Genomic DNA, 17790 nt, shown 5'->3' on the forward strand with positions numbered 1-17790 from the left:
TGTATATTCATCACCATGATCATTTCTTTTAACGTTCGCATCTCTCTGACAAAAGAAATAAAAAAGAAAAACTCATACATGGCATACCCCTTACCCCTCCCTCTCATTGACCACTAGTATTTCAATCTACTTAATTTATTTTAACCTTTGTTCCCCCTATTATTTTTTATTTCTTATCCATATTTTTTACTTATTTGTTCATACCATAGATAAAAGGAATATCAGACACAAAGTTTTCACAATTACACAGTCACATTGCAAAAGCTATATCATTATACAATCATCTTCAAGAAACATGCTACTGGAACACAGCTGTACAATTTCAGGTACTTCCCTCTAGCCTCTCTAATATGCCATAAACTAAAAAGGGGATATCTATATAATGCATAAGAATAACCTCCAGGATAACATTTCAACTCTGTTTGAAATCTCTCAGCCACTGACACTTTATTTTGGTTCTTTTCTGTCTTCCTCCTTTTCATTCAGAAGGTTTTCTCAATCCCTTGATGCCGAGTCCCATCTCATCCTAGATTTCTGTCCCATGTTGCCAGGGAGGTTTACAAACCCTGCTAGTCATGTCCCATGTAGAGAGGGGAGGGCAGACGCACACAATTTTGATAGCTAATCAATTGGTATTTAAGATAGGGTTTAATATTTAGAATTTAAGAAACTCTGATACCTGTATCTATAGATTTTTTCCTTCCTTGTTTTAATTTTAAATAGGTTTATGAAATATATTTTACAAACAGGCTTTATGACGATTACTTAGATTTTTTTTTTTTAATGTGCCTATGGATAAGCTAACTAAGATATACATTTTAGGTGGTTAAGATTTTCAGATGTTAATTGTAAAAATATTTGTATCTTCATATTTTCCTGAAATGAGGAAAATAGTAACATTGGTTATTACTATAGCAATACAGATATTTGTAAGAACTTTCTACTTGATATTTTGAGAACATTTACAGTTTTGACAGCTGATCAAATGGTAGCTAAGTTAGTGTTTAATATTTAGAATTTAAGAACTTTGCCATCTGAATTTGTAGATTTTTTTCCTTGTTGCCTTAGTTTTGAAATGGTTCATGAAACTTGCAGTGTAAACACAGGCTTTACAGTGATTATATGGCTGTCTTATTTAAATATGCCTGTGGTTAAGCTAACTAAGATAGCCATTTTTGGTGGTTCTAAGTGTATTGTTTGTTTTCTTAAATAAAAAATAAATTTTAAAAATTATGTTGTTTCATCCAGGAGGATAATTTAAGACAAAATCAATAAGATGCCAACAAGTTCGTGCATCACCATGCACAGTGTTAAGCTTTCTAAATGCTAAATCTCTTTAGCATGAGATCAAAGATAAGTCTATCCCTGGAAGATCCCCAACTCCTTATAAGCCAGCTTTTGTTTCTCTCAGAAACAAAATACATCGAATATGAAATAAAAGCATCATAGAGAACTGAAATGCAAAATACTGTGAATCACATTCTTTTTCACAGAATTAGCAAGCATATATCACCTGCTTCTTTTCAGATCATTTATTCCACTATTTTTTTTCTTGCAGGACTATCCAAAACATCTATCTTGCCTTTTCCACATTCTGAATTAGAAAGCTTAATGTTATCTATGTTGACTTCATAAGGAATGCTGTAATCTTTATCCTCAGATTCTGAACTGTCTTGTAAACTCTCCACTGAGCTGTCTTCTCTTGAATCAAACTGATTCATCAGAAGTAGGCCACATCATTTGTATAACTTTTCCAAGAGTCCCATCAACATTTTCAATATCAAAATGACCACGTGGTGCAATAACCATTTCCTTTTTCTGCTTTTCATTTGCCTGAGCCATCTGTGGAAGAAAAGTCTGTACTTGGTCCAATAAGGGATTCCTCTCAAACTGTTTGAAGAGTGGCATTCTTTTTGAAATTAGACTTGAAGTTGATGAGCAATCTGTCCAATATACCTCCGCTGCTGCCATTCCCCACTGTCAGCAGCTCCTTGGGCACCAAGACCTCCGAAAGCCCCGGGTGGTGGAAGAGTACCTCTGACTGCGTTTGGGCTTGCCACACAATTCCATGCCTCTCGCGAGCCTCCTGAGCTAGCCTATTCAGGCCAGGATGCAGGAAAGAGACTTAGGCAGGGGTCAGGGTCAGCTCTCTGAAAGCTTTTAATATCTTCTCTTTAACTCTAATATTCTGAAATTTCCAACATTCTGAAATTTTGAAAATTTACAATGAAATGTCTTAATGTGGGTCTTTTTATAATCATTATGCTAGGTATTAGATGTAGATCTGTTCAGTCTTGAGAAGTGTGTCCTTCAGTTCTGGGAAATAGTCAGGTATTATTCCTTTGATGATTTCTTGCTCTCTTTCTTGTACACTGATTTTATAATTTTTCCCCTTTTTTGTCTATTTTCTGAGCAATTTTCTCAGTTGTATCTTCCAAACCTTCCATTTTTGCTATCATAGTTCAAATTTCCAAGAGCTCTTTCTTATCATCTGATTTTCATTATTAGTAATATCTTATACTTGTGTTATATTCTCCTATGCTTTTTCCTTGCAGACACATAATGTTTTTAAATGCAATTTTGTTGAGATATATTCACACACTATACAATCATGATAATGTTTTGATGTTTTCTCAACCATCCTTTTATTTCTTTGAGTTCCTGTCTGATTTTGGAGACTTTTCCTCAAATGTCTGGCGATCCTTGACTATCCACACCTATATAAATGTAATACCCTGCCTGAAGGCTTTGTGTGCCTAGATGAGTTTTACATGCTGGTATTAGATGGGGAAAGGGGAGGAGTAGAAGAACAGTATTCTCTTCACAGCTAGTGTTGTGGGAGCCAGGATGGGGGTGGGGCAAGGATTTCATATTTTCACCTCCATGCCTCACCCCTCCCTGGTGCCTCCACCTCCCAAACTTACAGGCATATCAGTACTCTTATTAGTATCCCATTTGTTGGCACTCTGTTGAGAGCTTCCCTGGCTTTGCTCAATAGATATGTGACCTTACAAAATTTTGATGAAATTATTCATCCCCTAAAGTCCCATCTCCCATTCTCTTTGTTCTTGTGGATTCATTCTTTTTTTTTTTTTTTTTTTTTTTTTTTGTCCTTTGTTAGTGCGATTCTTTTTTTTTTTGGCATGGGCAGGCACCAGGAATCAAACCCGGGTCTCCAGCATGGCAGGCGAGAACTCTGCCTGCTGAGCCACTGTGGCCCACCCTTTACTGTGATTTTAATGGGACTTTAGGAAAGGAAGGAGCTAAGTCCTAGTGGTTGACCTGAAGTCCTCCATCTAATCAGTATATGTTTTGATGATAATTTTCCTAACAGTTCTTTTTGCCTACAGTCTCTTTCCCTTCAAGTCAATCTCAACACTGCTACGTGGCTAATTTTTATAAAACATAGATCTCCTAAGGTTATATCTTGCCAAACTTTTGATGGCTTCCCATTAAAGATTCAGAATTCCTAACCTGAATTCCAGGATCCTCTCTAGTCTCATCTACTGGTTTCTCACACGGTAACCACCCTGCAGTATTTATTGTTCCCTGAGTCTGCCATGTACTTCTCTGCTTCTGTGTCTTTTCTATTCCCTGTGTCTGGAATGCTGTGTCCATTTTTACTATCTGGCATACTCCTTATTCCTCAAGGTTCAAACCGAATATTACCTCTTCTGTAAAGCCTTCTAAAACTCCACATTTCACTGCTGGCAGAATTGATTAACTCTTCTGTGGTCCAGTAGCACTGGGCTGATACCTTTAACATAGCAGTTATAGCTCAGATCAGAGCGGTTTATTTACATGACTGCCTCATCAGCCACATTGTCACTTCCTTAAGAGCAGAGACTGCCTTCTTCTCCTTGATATTCTAAGTACCAAGTTCAGTGCTTAGTACCCTATACTTAGCCTGGGAACGTCTATTGAATTGCTGATGATCATTGTGGTAGGTGGCTCAGTTGTCATTTTCTATTTTTAGGCACCCAAGCCATGCCTCCTTTCTTCTCCTTGGGGTACCATCAGTGCCGCTGGAACTATGAAGATGAGCAGGATGTAAAAGCAGTGGATGCAGGATTTGATGAACATGACATTCCTTATGATGTCATGTGGCTGGATATAGAGCACACCAGGGGCAAAAGGTATTTCACCTGGGACAGGAAAAGATTCCCCAACCCTAAAAGGATGCAAGAGCTGCTCAAGAGCAAAAAACGTAAGGTAAAATAATCTTACACTTTTGAACCTTGTAATTACAAAATATTTTAAAAAATTTTTTAACTTGCTTTGACACATTGATTGAGAAAATCTATCTGATAAAACATGACCATGAAGATAGGGCCTTCAAATAGAATTATAACTATGATAACAGATGGTGACTCTATCCTTCCTTCTCTTGGTTGTCATGTCCCCATAAGGATGAGGAGCCTTCCCAGTCCCATCCTGGTCCCATTTGTTGAGGCCACCCTGTAGTAACAAGACAAGAGTACCAGCTCCTGGTCCCATGTGGTTCTGAAGTTGAGATACCACACATACACCAGGATAGCAGGAGAAGGTTTGTTACTCATATAATGAGACTTTCTGGGGAGATCAGGACTGGCTCCAAACTGGTCCAAAAATGTTTGAAATTTCTGAGAAAACTTTTATAGTGGTTAGAGGTTAGGGGCTGGTGGATGAGGATGCCTGCACATAGCTGGGCTTGCATGGTTTGAACTTCCTGTTAGCACGAAAAGAAGAAGCATCTGATTTTCTTGTCAGTTTGCCCAAATAGATGTACGCAGAAGTTACCCTTCTGGAGAATAGTGGGGTTTGAAAGCATTTAGCAATCAAACATCAAAAAAGAAATGAGATTCTTTGTTCCACTGTTTTCCTGTAGCCTTCCCTAGTAGACTCCACCCATCAATCTAGCCAAGGGAAGGGAGAGAAGACACTGAAAATTAAGTGTATGCATCTACTTTCCTGTTCCAGAATGCGGGTGGTAGTAACAGTAATGACGAAAAGAGGAAAGGAGTGAAGAAAATGAAGAGGAGAACTGGGGTGGGGGGTTATACAAAACTGCCATTTTATATAAAACTACTGCCATTTATCAAGAACTTGGGCCAGTCAGTATGATAAAACACATATTATATCCAGTTATCACAAAACTACAGGGTAGGTCTTGTTATTCCCATTTTTCAGATGAGGAAATTGAGGCTTAGATTTGGTAGTTTACACAAAAAGCACATAGCAAATAATTGGCAGGGCAAGAATCTGAACACTGATCTGCCTAACTCCAGAGCCTACATCTTTCTGAGGAATTATTTATTGAGGCCTTCTGATGTCAAGGTGCTATACTGGTGCTGAAGGGGGTTGCAGAAATGAACTTCTCTGGGTCTTACAGTGAGTAGGAGAAAGGCAAGTGTACAAAAACCACAGTACCAGGCAGTAACATTAGAGCCAAAGAAAGATCTGGTAGAGAGGTGGCCAAGAGAAAGAAGCTGGGTTTGTGCCAGAAGTGCATTTTAAATGAACCCTGAAAATGAATCTCTGATAAGAGGAGATAGAGGGAGGGGTTTCAGGGAAAGAATGCAGCCAGGGGTTAGAGCACCCAGGGTGTTTGGAAAGAAGCCCAGAGGCTGCTTTGACAGGCAAAGCATGTGCAGGTGAGTAGTGGGGAATCTGGTTGTAAAAGAATGAGACCTTATCAAAAGTTTCTTTGTATGCATGTGGAGACATTTTGAGCAATGTATGTAGGATAAATTCGAATAGAGATGAGGAAGGATGATTAGAAGGCTGTTGTAGTCAACAAGTGGTATTGAGGCCCTAGACAAAGTAAGAGTTTTTTTATTAGAATGGCAGGGAGAAATGCTAGCGACATGGGCCTGTGGATTACAGCTTTTATCAAACCTCCTGCCTGTAGCCTTGAGTTTGGTTTTTTTTTTGTTTGTATGTTTTTAACATGTTATTCTCTTGGTTTCTTTAGCGTTTGCTTTTGTCAGTGTTATCTTGTAAGTCTGAGGGGCAAGGACCCTGCCCACTAATGTATAGCACCTAGCACCACATACAAATAGAAGGGTAGTAAAAGACATCTAAGAACATGTATTGGTTGGAAAGCAATAATTATGAAAGAGCACTGGCCTGATTTTAGTATCAGTTTACGTTTGTATAAGTACCTGAGAGATTACACGGCTTTAATGGTGTCTGAAATCTTTTCAATACTCATAGTAGTTGTTTTTGGGTAGAATTGGAACCCCAAAACTAAAATGAAAACATGTAAATGCACACGTGGCCCGTATGAAACTGACAAGATACTCAAATCTTTATATCTTGACAGCTGGTGGTCATCAGTGACCCCCACATCAAGATTGATCCCAACTATGTCTTGTATGCTAAGGCCAAGGAACAGGGTTTCTTTGTGAAGAATAATGAAGGGGGAGATTTTGAAGGGGTTTGCTGGCCTGGTAAGATACCACTTTATATCGTTATTATTTCTACTTGTTCATTCCCAATTAATGGCAGTCACATGGCTTTTATTCTCATTCCTTATAGACATCTCCTGATCCTCTAACTACATTTTAAACTGCTTTAAGGAAGAGATTATATTCCCTTTTGTATCTTTCATAATTCCTGCTACAGTGTGTTTTGTATATGTTTATCAATCGATGAATATAAACAAATGAAAAATAAAACAAGCAAACCTCAGTGGCATGCTATTTCTCTAAGCAAATAGTGATAAAAAGAAAGGGAGTGAGAAAAGGGGAGGAGGAGAAAAAAAGGATCCTGTAGTCTTCCTTGTGATTTCTCTTTTTTTTAGCCCATAGCTTTCACTTCTCAGCCTTTCATGAAGTTTACAAAGTGACTGTAGCTGTCTCTGGCAACTCCAGATTCTTCATTTTTAAAATTACTAGTTTAAAGCCTTAGTAGAAACTCTTCGAAGGACAAAAAGAAATAGCCATAAAGCATAATTTGATTTTAATTTTTGGCTACTCTATCATAAATCTATGCACATAAGGAAACTATTCATACCTTTTCCCCATTACATCACCTATAAAACATTTCTCCATTCCTTTTTAAGGTTCACTCCAAGATATTTGCCATCCTTACTTGGAGATCTTAGGCCATTAGTGAGGGACTGACACATGTTTATTGGCATTCCCCTTGTTGAAAGGTCTATGATTATCACTGGAATCCCACATCACCTTCATTCACTTCTTATACCATACTTCTCTATCATCTGTCTTTTACATTTGATGTGAGGTGTGCATTGATTATCCAGCCCTCACATTGATATTCTTTCTTATATAACATCGTAACCACAAGACCACAGCTCCTAACAGGCTGTCTATTCTGACTCTATAGGTCTCTCTTCTTACCTGGATTTCACCAACCCCAAGGTCAGAGAGTGGTATTCAGGTCTTTTTGACTTCCCTGTTTATCAGGTTTGTATTTATTCTTTTGTTCTTTCCTAGTTACTTGAAAGGATGAAAGAAGGGAGAGAAAAGTGATTGAATTGAACTACTTTGCTTCGTTGAGTAGCTCTTGATAAATAACGCCTAGATGAAAAGACAAGGATACATTCATATTACAGATTGGTGGTACTAGAAGAGGTGTCATGTGATTTACCAAATGCACAGAAGCTGTGATTTTAACATCTATTATAATAGACTCATATGCTAGTACCTTACAACAGAGATTTATTATATTTTCAAGTTATTACATAAAGTTTTATATAAAATAGTATTCTACAGCTATTATTTAAATATGTTTTGGCATAATGTCAAAATATCTTGCCAAGTATAAGTGTCAGAAAAACTTTAAGTATCTTAATAAATAATTATTAAAATCTTATAAGAACCACAGAGCAAACTGGAGAGGCCACATCTGGAGAACTGTTCTCACCAGTCATGATTGGTGATGGTGATGTATTTGAGCATTTATCATGTGCTAACCACTTTACGTGCATTATACCCTTTCATTCACAATAATCCTCTGAAGTTGGAACTATATTTAACTCTCTAACCCACTGATGAGAAAACTGAGGTATGGAAAAGTTTAAAACTCTTCCAAGGTCTCCCATCTAGACCTAAGATTTGAATTCAGGTGTGCTTGTCTCCCAAACCCAGCTCTTAACCCTAGTTAAGTTGCTAAATCTCTAAGCATCATGTATTAGGATACCAATAACTCAGAGCAGGGATAGACAACCCTCGGACCAAATCCATTTGTGCCCTTTCATTTGTCCGTTGTCTATGACTGGTTTCTCACTACAGTGGCATAATTGAGGAATTAGTAAAAAGAGTCCATATGACTGGCAAAGACAAATATTTACTGTATAGCCCTTTACAGAGAAAGTTTGTGAAACCCTGCTTTAGAGAGTACTAAAGAAGGGCAGATAAGGTAGTTAAACATTTGGAATATAGCCATGTTCATAGAAGTGCACATGTTTAGACATAGTTGAAGGTTAAGAGTCAAAACAAACAAACATGTAAGCCACTGTAGGCGTTTGAAAGACTGTTGCCTAGGTGAGAAAGTAAATGCAGTCTATGTTGTCCCAGAGTTAAGCTAGGACCTGTGAGGGTATGTTATAAGGAGCAGGACTTTCAGAAAATAATGGAATGAGCTGCTTTATCATTGTAGCAATTCAGTTAATGGTGAAAGACCAGGGATTCTATAAAACGGGTTGCAACTCTATCTTAACTACATGACTCAACTGTCCTTTCTCACTCTAAACAATTCTATATAGAATACAAACTATAGATCATGATGCTAACAAACAGATATCTTACCTGTGAAATCTTCCAGAATATTAGAGGGAAGGTACATTCTTGCCATGTACAGTTATAATTGCTTTTAGTTAAAAGTTATAGCGGATGATGGATGATGTAGAGAACACAACTTTTCCTGTTGAGGTTTTCAAGGGTAGGTTTCAGAGTAGACTTGGCTGGGAAGTATATATTTCCCAGACAGTTCAATACAACATTATTTCATTTATCAACGAATATTTATTGAGAACGTTCTGCAGGCCAGATATTGTTCTGGGTGTTTGGGATTTATCACTGAACAAAGTAGATTAAATTCCCTGCCCTGTGGAGCTTATATTTTAGCAGCAGAGCAGAAGAACAGAAGATAGATAATAAACATAATAAATAAGTAAATTAAAAGGTGTAAGAAAGAGAAATGAAAGAAACTATCACGTTAAGATCAACACTGTGAAAGTATCATTATAGAATTTACTTGCTAGGGATCTACTGACATCCTCTTCATATGGAACGACATGAATGAACCCTCTGTCTTTAGAGGGCCAGAGCAAACCATGCAGAAGAATGCCATTCATCATGGCAATTGGGAACACAGAGAACTTCACAACATCTATGGTTTTTACCAGGTAAGAACTATTGTTCAAAAAAAGTCACTTGGACCCACGTGTACCCTGCTTTTTGGGTTAAAAGTTATTTGTTTTGTAATAGCCATACTGTACTATTCATTTTCCCTTGTGTATCTTTCTCCATAACTGCAGTGAGCCTTGTCAGATTGTAGCCAATACAAGACTTTCTTTTTGTATCTCCTTTTACTTCTTTTCCCTCCATAATGAATTTTCAAAGATTATGGGACTAATGACAAGACAGAAATTTCAGCCTTGATAGGAACTATTAGTAAGTAGCACTGCAAACTACCTCAAAATAAAAACAAAGGCAGTTAAGGGGGTGCAAGGGTTGTTCAGTGGTAGAATTCTCACCTGCCATGCAGGAGATTCAGGTTTGATTCCCCATCCATGCGTTTCCCTAAAAATAAACAAGCAACAAGCAATACCACAAACAAACAAAAATTCAATAAATGGTGCTGCAAATGGGATATTCACATGGAAAAATAATGAAATGTGACCCCACCATACAGTATACAAAAAAAGGTAATTAAAACAAATGTTTCTCAATTCTTTTACAATACAGATCTGCAATTTCAATATATTCTTTTGTTGTTGTTAGAGAAGTTGTCAATTTACAGAAGAATGATGCAAAAATAGAGTTCCTGTATACCTTCATCACTCATATACAGTTTTCCCTATTATTAATACTTTAAATTAACATGGTACCTTCATTATTATAATGGGTGAAGCAATATTATTATAAGTATTCTATTAACTGTACTTCACAGTCTGTATTAGGGATAACTGTTTTATTGTAATAAATATACTTTTTAAATGCTTTCTTTAAGTATTTAACCTTCTCAACAGAAAGGAGAATTGTCTGCCATTTGCCAGTCACATCCAAAAAAGACTTGCCACTCACTTACACTAATTTATACCTGTTTATTTGATATTTTTAGAATATTATTGTATTCTTATGGCCAGCCCACCAGTTGGTATTTTCTGGGGGGTCGGGTGAGGGTGGGGGTACTGGCTTGATACAACAAGGTTTACCGTAGTATTTGTTTTCTTCTCTAATAGCCTGTTGCTACAACCACAAACTGCTTATTTAGAGAATTTTCTTAGTATGTGAGGACTAGTCAGTTAACCTCTCTGAATCTCAGTATTTTCATCTGTGAAAACCATGTGTCTCAAAGGTTGTTGTATAGCTTATTTGAGAAAAATCTTACAAAATGCCTAGCACTAGTAAACACCGAATAAATGCTAGCTTAGGTTTTTATTTACTATTATTTTCATTGCTATTGTAATAAAATAGGAGAATTTAGAGAAGTTTTATTTCATAAAATTTTTTTATGGATTTATTTTAACATTTTCCATTTCCTATTCCCACTTTACTGTGTTGCTTTTTGCATGTTAGATAGTTTATTGGGGATGTCTGTACAATGCCCCAATCTCAAAATTTCTCTTTTGAAATTTGGTGTTAACAGCAAATGGCTACTGCAGAAGGATTGATACAGCGATCTAAAGGGAAAGAGAGACCCTTTGTTCTTACACGTTCTTTCTTTGCTGGATCACAAAAGTATGGTAAGGAATAGTTCATATTATCAGATTTTAGAACTCAAGTTGGTAACCTGTCTTTTTTGACCATTTGTGGTATATATTTGCTACTGTGTTGATGCCTTCTCTTTCAGAAGGCATTGGGCAGGACTTAGATCATAGAGAGTGATGTGCCTTGAAGTATGTATTTGTCTTGTCATATACAGTAAACCAATTTGAATAATGTTTCATTACATATTTACCACTGAAGCATTGACCACTTAGTCATTGGGAGAGTGACTTAAAAGGATATTGCTCTGATGGTTACCTCTGGTCCTGTGCCTTTGATTTATCAAAACTAGGGAAAATATATTTCTAGTATATCCTTCAGCCACCTGTTACACTTAGTAATGTGGCTTAAAATAGATCTAGCTATTGCTGGTGATCAGGGTCATCTATAACTGGATCCCCAGTTTCCTAGCTAATGCAGATATAGTTCTATTAACCACCCCATGGCAGGAAGGCTATTTTAAGTACCTTGGTCTTACACAAATAGCTGGGAGCTTAGGTCCTAGTTTGAAGAATCGATCGTCTGTTGTACCAGGGACGTTATTAGGCCTCCCACTCCACCCCTGCATGCCAGCCCCTGTGTACCGTGGAAGAAGCCAAAGTATTGTCATCTCAAGCAAAGTTTCATGTCCACAGAGGTTCCAAAGCATTAGTTGTTGTTTTTCTTCAGGATAGTCATTTAATGAATTCTCCCCTCCACTTCTCCATGTCCCAACTCTGTCCCAAACAAGTCATTAAACAATAATTTATCATTTCTTTAGGAAATTAGGTAAATCTCATATTACAAAACCAAGGCCAAAAAAAATTTGCAGAATTAGAATGTGTTCAAGAAACCAGTCAAAATTTAACTGGATTGGATTTCAAAATGGAGATGATCATGTTCCTCCAAATAACCTTCAATTTAGGAAGATTACATTCCTACAATATGTGGGAAAACATTAAACAAACTTTTTTCTGCCCTTAGTCATTGAAGAAATTTTCTCTTTCGGTACATCAGCACTATTTCCTGTTTGCTGCTCTTTTCCCTTCTTTCCTTGGTTTCTCCTTTCCACAGAGCTTCTTTAGTTGCAATTGCTCATCTATAAAATCTTGATGCTCATCTATATAGAGACCATGAAAACATATGTCATAGTCAGGTTCATGTGTCAACTTGGCCCGGTGGTGTACCCGTTTGTCTGTTGGGGCAATGCTGGCCTGTCTGTTCCTATGAGGACATTTCATAGAATTAAATCATAATCGCATTGGCTGTATCCACAGCTGATTGCATTCGTAATCAGCCAAAGGAAGTGTCTTCTGTGATGAGTGGCATTTAATCTAATCACTGGAAGGCTTTTGGGAGGATTCAAAAGAGACAGTCTCTCTTCCTGCTTCGGCCAGCAAACCTTTACTGTGGAGTTCCTCCAGACCCTTCATCGGAGTCATCAGCTTCACAGCCTGCCCTACAGATTTTTTTTTAATTTATTGTTTATTTATGATACATAACCACATATAAACACAAACATTCTTATCGTATAATCTTTCCGTTCTTGTAATATAATCAAGAATTCACACTGTCATCACATAGTTGTATATTCATCATCATGATCATTTCTTAGAACATCTGCATTAATTCAGAAAAAGCAATAAAAAAAAAAAAGAAAAAAATCATACATACCATACCCCTTGCCCCTCCCCTTCACCGATCACCAGCATTTCAACCTACTAAATTTATTTTAACATTTGTTCCCCTTATTACTTATTTTTAATCCTTATGTTTTACTTGTCCATCAATAAGGTAGAAAAAAGGAACATCAGACACAAGGCTCTCACAACCACACAGTCACAGTGCAGCAGCCATATCATCATACAATTATCTTCAAGAAACATGGTCACTGGAGCACAGCTCCACATTTTAAGGCAGTTCCCTCCAGCCTCTCCATTACACCTTAACTAAACAAGTGATATCTACTTAATGTGTAAGAATAACCTCCAGGATAACCTCTACTCTATTTGGAATCTCTCAGCCACTGACACTTTATTTTGTCTCATTTCACTCTTCCCCCTTTTGGTCAAGAAGATTTTCTCAGTTCCTTGGTGCTGAGTTCCAGCTCATTCTAGGATTTCTGTCCCATTGCCAGGAAGATCCACACCCCTAGGAGTCATGTCCCACATAGAGAGGGGGAGGCCAGTGAGTTTGCTTGCTGTGTCGGCCAAGAGAGAGAGGCACATCTGAGCAACAGAAGAGGTTCTCGTGGGGGTGACTCTTAGGCCTAATTTTAAGTAGGTTTAACCTATTCTTTGTGGGATTAAGTTTCATATGAACAAAACCCAAGGTTGGAGGTTCTGCCCTACAGATTTTTGACTCTACATTCCCACGGTTATGTGAGACACTTTTGTAAATTTTATATCTACGAATATTTCCTGCTGATTCTAGTTCTCTAGAGAACCCTAGTTAATGCAACATAGTATCCCCATGAGTGCAAAATAAGTGCTATAATTTGGATACCAGTCATAAGTTTCCTTCCTCAAAGTGTGTTCACTAAACAGTTTCACTGCTTGCATGGATTTGGAATCAGTGGGTCTGGCAACTTCACTAAATAGCCGGGTACTCAGGTGAGTCATGTGCAAGGCATATTCTGAATGGGAAGACATTTCTTGAGCAGCAAGTAACAAGAAGCTTAACAAGCCTGCTTTGTAGTCTCCTTCCAGAGGAGATATACATGCCTCTGATGAAAATGGCACAGAACTTGATATACTTCTTTTTTTTAACTTAACACAGGCTAAGACCTTCTGTAGTTCAGAAATATTGGTTCTAAGACTGGCAAAAACTTTTTTGCTTGCTTTAAATTTATAAAAATTTGAAAACCTTATTTAGGACTTTTCAGGACTCTGGTATGCCTCTCTACAGAATCTTTCAATCTTTTTTGCCCCTGACCTCCTCAGCATTAGTTCTTAAAACCAAAAAAATGGGGGCCAGAGAGAAAATCTAAATACCTAACAATAAGACTATAATTATAAAAGTATTGTGTATCCATAGACTGTATCATGAGGTACTTTTTTTTTTTATTAATTAAAAAAAGAATTAACAAAACAATTAGAAATCATTCCAATCTACATGTACAATCAGTAATTCTTAATAACATCACATAGTTGCATATTCATCATTTCTTAGTACATTTGCATCGATTTAGAAAAAGAAATAAAAAGACAACAGAATAAGAATTAAAACAATAATAGAAAGAAAAAAAAACAAAAAAAACAAAAACAAAAAACCTATACCTCACATGCAGCTTCATTCAGTGTTTTAACATAATTGCATTACAATTGGGTAGTATTGTGCTGTCCATTTCTGAGTTTTTATATCCAGTCCCGTTGTACAGTCTGTATCCCTTCATCTCCAATTATCCCTTCTCTTTTTTTTTTTTTTTTTTTAATTAACGGGAAAAAAGAAATTAACCCAACATTTAGAGATCATACCATTCTACACATGCAATCATTAATTCTTAACATCATGACATAGATGCATGATCATCATTTCTTAGTACATTTGCATTGGTTTAGAAGAACTAGCAACATAACCGAAAAAGATATAGAATGTTAATATAGAGAAAAAAATAAAAGTAATAATAGTAAAATCAAAACAAAACAAAACAAAACAAAACAAAAACCTATAGCTCAGATGCAGCTTCATTCAGTGTTTTAACATGATTACTTTACAATTAGGTATTATTGTGCTGTCCATTTTTGAGTTTTTGTATCTAGTCCTGTTGCACAGTCTGTATCCCTTCAGCTTCAATTACCCATTGTCTTACCCTGTTTCTAACTCCTGCTGAACTCTGTTACCAATGACATATTTCAAGTTTATTCTCGAATGTCCGTTCACATCAGTGGGACCATACAGTATTTGTCCTTTAGTTTTTGGCTGGATTCACTCAGCATAATATTCTCTAGGTCCATCCATGTTATTACATGGTTCATAAGTTTATCTTGTCTTAAAGCTGCATAATATTCCATCGTATGTATATACCACAGTTTGTTTAGCCACTCTTCTGTTGATGGAGATTTTGGCTGTTTCCATCTCTTTGCAATTGTAAATAACGCTGCTATAAACATTGGTGTGCAAATGTCCGTTTGTGTCTTTGCCCTTAAGTCCTTTGAGTAGATACCTAGCAATGGTATTGCTGGGTCGTATGGCAATTCTATATTCAGCTTTTTGAGGAACCGCCAAACTGCCTTCCACAGTGGTTGCACCCTTTGACATTCCCACCAACAGTGGATAAGTGTGCCTCTTTCTCCGCATCCTCTCCAGCACTTGTCATTTTCTGTTTTGTTGATAATGGCCATTCTGGTGGGTGTGAGATGATATCTCATTGTGGTTTTGATTTGCATTTCTCTAATGGCCAGGGACATTGAGCATCTCTTCATGTGCCTCTTGGCCATCCGTATTTCCTCTTCTGAGAGGTGTCTGTTCAAGTCTTTTTCCCATTTTGTAATTGGGTTGGCTGTCTTTTTGTTGTTCAGATGAACAATCTCTTTATAAATTCTGGATACTAGACCTTTATCTGATATATCATTTCCAAATATTGTCTCCCATTGTGAAGGCTGTCTTTCTACTTTCTTGATGAAGTTCTTTGATGCACAAAAGTGTTTAATTTTGAGGAGTTCCCATTTATTTATTTCCTTCTTCAGTGCTCTTGCTTTAGGTGTAAGGTCCATAAAACCGCCTCCAGTTGTAAGATCCATAAGATATCTCCCAACATTTTCCTCTAACTGTTTTATGGTCTTAGACCTAATGTTTAGATCTTTGATCCATTTTGAGTTAACTTTTGTATAGGGTGTGAGAGATGGGTCTTCTTTCATTCTTTTGCATATGGATATCCAGTTCTCTAGGCACCATTTATTGAAGAGACTGCTCTGTCCCAGGTGAGTTGGCTTGACTGCCTTATCAAAGATCAAATGTCCATAGATGAGAGGGTCTATATCTGAGCACTCTATTCGATTCCATTGGTCGATATATCTATCTTTATGCCAATACCATGCTGTTTTGACCACTGTGACTTCATAATATGCCTTAAAGTCAGGCAGTGCGAGACCTCCAGCTTCGTTTTTTTTCCTCAAGATGTTTTTAGCAATTCGGGGCACCCTGCCCTTCCAGATAAATTTGCTTATTGGTTTTTCTATTTCTGAAAAATAAGTTGTTGGGATTTTGATTGGTATTGCATTGAATCTGTAAATCAATTTAGGTAGGATTGACATCTTAACTATATTTAGTCTTCCAATCCATGAACACGGTATGCCCTTCCATCTATTTAGGTCTTCTGTGATTTCTTTTAGCAGTTTTTTGTAGTTTTCTTTATATAGGTTTTTTGTCTCTTTAGTTAAATTTATTCCTAGGTATTTTATTCTTTTAGTTGCAATTGTAAATGGGATTCGTTTCTTGATTTCCCCCCTCAGCTTGTTCATTACTAGTGTATAGAAATGCTACAGATTTTTGAATGTTGATCTTGTAACCTGCTACTTTGCTGTACTCATTTATTAGCTCTAGTAGTTTTGTTGTGGATTTTTCCGGGTTTTTGACGTATAGTATCATATCGTCTGCAAACAGTGATAGTTTTACTTCTTCCTTTCCAATTTTGATGCCTTGTATTTCTTTTTCTTGTCTAATTGCTCTGGCTAGAACCTCCAACACAATGTTGAATAATAGTGGTGATAGTGGACATCCTTGTCTTGTTCCTGATCTTAGGGGGAAAGTTTTCAATTTTTCCCCATTGAGGATGATATTAGCTGTGGGTTTTTCATATATTCCCTCTATCATTTTAAGGAAGTTCCCTTGTATTCCTATCTTTTGAAGTGTTTTCAACAGGATAGGATGTTGAATCTTGTCGAATGCCTTCTCTGCATCAATTGAGATGATCGTGTGATTTTTCTGCTTTGAGTTGTTGATATGGTGTATTACATTAATTGATTTTCTTATGTTGAACCATCCTTGCATACCTGGGATGAATCCTACTTGGTCATGATGTATAATTCTTTTAATGTGTTGTTGGATACGATTTGCTAGAATTTTATTGAGGATTTTTGCATCTGTATTCATTAGAGAGATTGGTCTGTAGTTTTCTTCTTTTGTAATATCTTTGCCTGGTTTTGGTATGAGGGTGATGTTGGCTTCATAGAATGAATTAGGTAGTTTTCCCTCCACTTCGATTTTTTTGAAGAGTTTGAAGAGAATTGGTACTAATTCTTTCTGGAACGTTTGGTAGAATTCACATGTGAAGCCATCTGGTCCTGGACTTTTCTTTTTAGGAAGCTTTTGAATGACTAATTCAATTTCTTTACTTGTGATTGGTTTGTTGAGGTCATCTATGTCTTCTTGAGTCAAAGTTGGTTGTTCATGTCTTTCCAGGAACCCGTCCATTTCCTCTAAATTGTTGTATTTATTAGCGTAAAGTTGTTCATAGTATCCTGTTATTACCTCCTTTATTTCTGTGAGGTCAGTAGTTATGTCTCCTCTTCCATTTCTGATCTTATTTATTTGCATCCTCTCTCTTCTTCTTTTTGTCAATCTTGCTAAGGGCCCATCAATCTTATTGATTTTCTCATAGAACCAACTTCTGGCCTTATTGATTTTCTCTATTGTTTTCATGTTTTCAATTTCATTTATTTGTGCTCTAATCTTTGTTATTTCTTTCCTTTTGCTTGCTTTGGGGTTAGCTTGCTGTTCTTTCTCCAGTTCTTCCAAATGGATAGTTAATTCCTGAATTTTTGCCTTTTCTTCTTTTCTGATATAGGCATTTAGAGCAATAAATTTCCCTTTTAGCACTGCCTTTGCTGCGTCCCATAAGTTTTGATATGTTGTGTTTTCATTTTCATTCGCC

The 17790-nt window shown here is 36.8% G+C and overlaps 1 protein-coding gene and 1 pseudogene across 8 annotated transcripts in view; one reads left to right on the plus strand and one right to left on the minus strand.

Moving 5' to 3' along the window:
* The window catches only part of GANC (glucosidase alpha, neutral C), a 132395-nt gene that overhangs the window by 76279 nt on the left and 38326 nt on the right, over nt 1–17790 (plus strand). For 7 of the 8 annotated variants that reach the window (XR_013162352.1, XR_013162353.1, XR_013162354.1 and 4 more), the window contains exons 12-16: nt 3977–4212; nt 6305–6431; nt 7330–7409; nt 9209–9352; nt 10819–10915. Coding sequence is in view for 4 of the 8 variants with exons in the window: in XM_077127557.1 (XP_076983672.1) it covers nt 3977–4212; nt 6305–6431; nt 7330–7409; nt 9209–9352; nt 10819–10915 (684 nt within the window). In the remaining 4 variants the exon portion in view is untranslated. The remainder of the gene's footprint in view (nt 1–3976; nt 4213–6304; nt 6432–7329; nt 7410–9208; nt 9353–10818; nt 10916–17790) is intronic. The other variant, XR_013162355.1, reaches the window with a different exon arrangement.
* Nucleotides 1533–2070, minus strand: LOC143655126 (NOP protein chaperone 1 pseudogene; annotated as a pseudogene).

This window comes from Tamandua tetradactyla, chromosome 14 (genome assembly GCF_023851605.1).
Source record: "Tamandua tetradactyla isolate mTamTet1 chromosome 14, mTamTet1.pri, whole genome shotgun sequence".
NCBI lineage: Eukaryota > Metazoa > Chordata > Mammalia > Pilosa > Myrmecophagidae > Tamandua > Tamandua tetradactyla.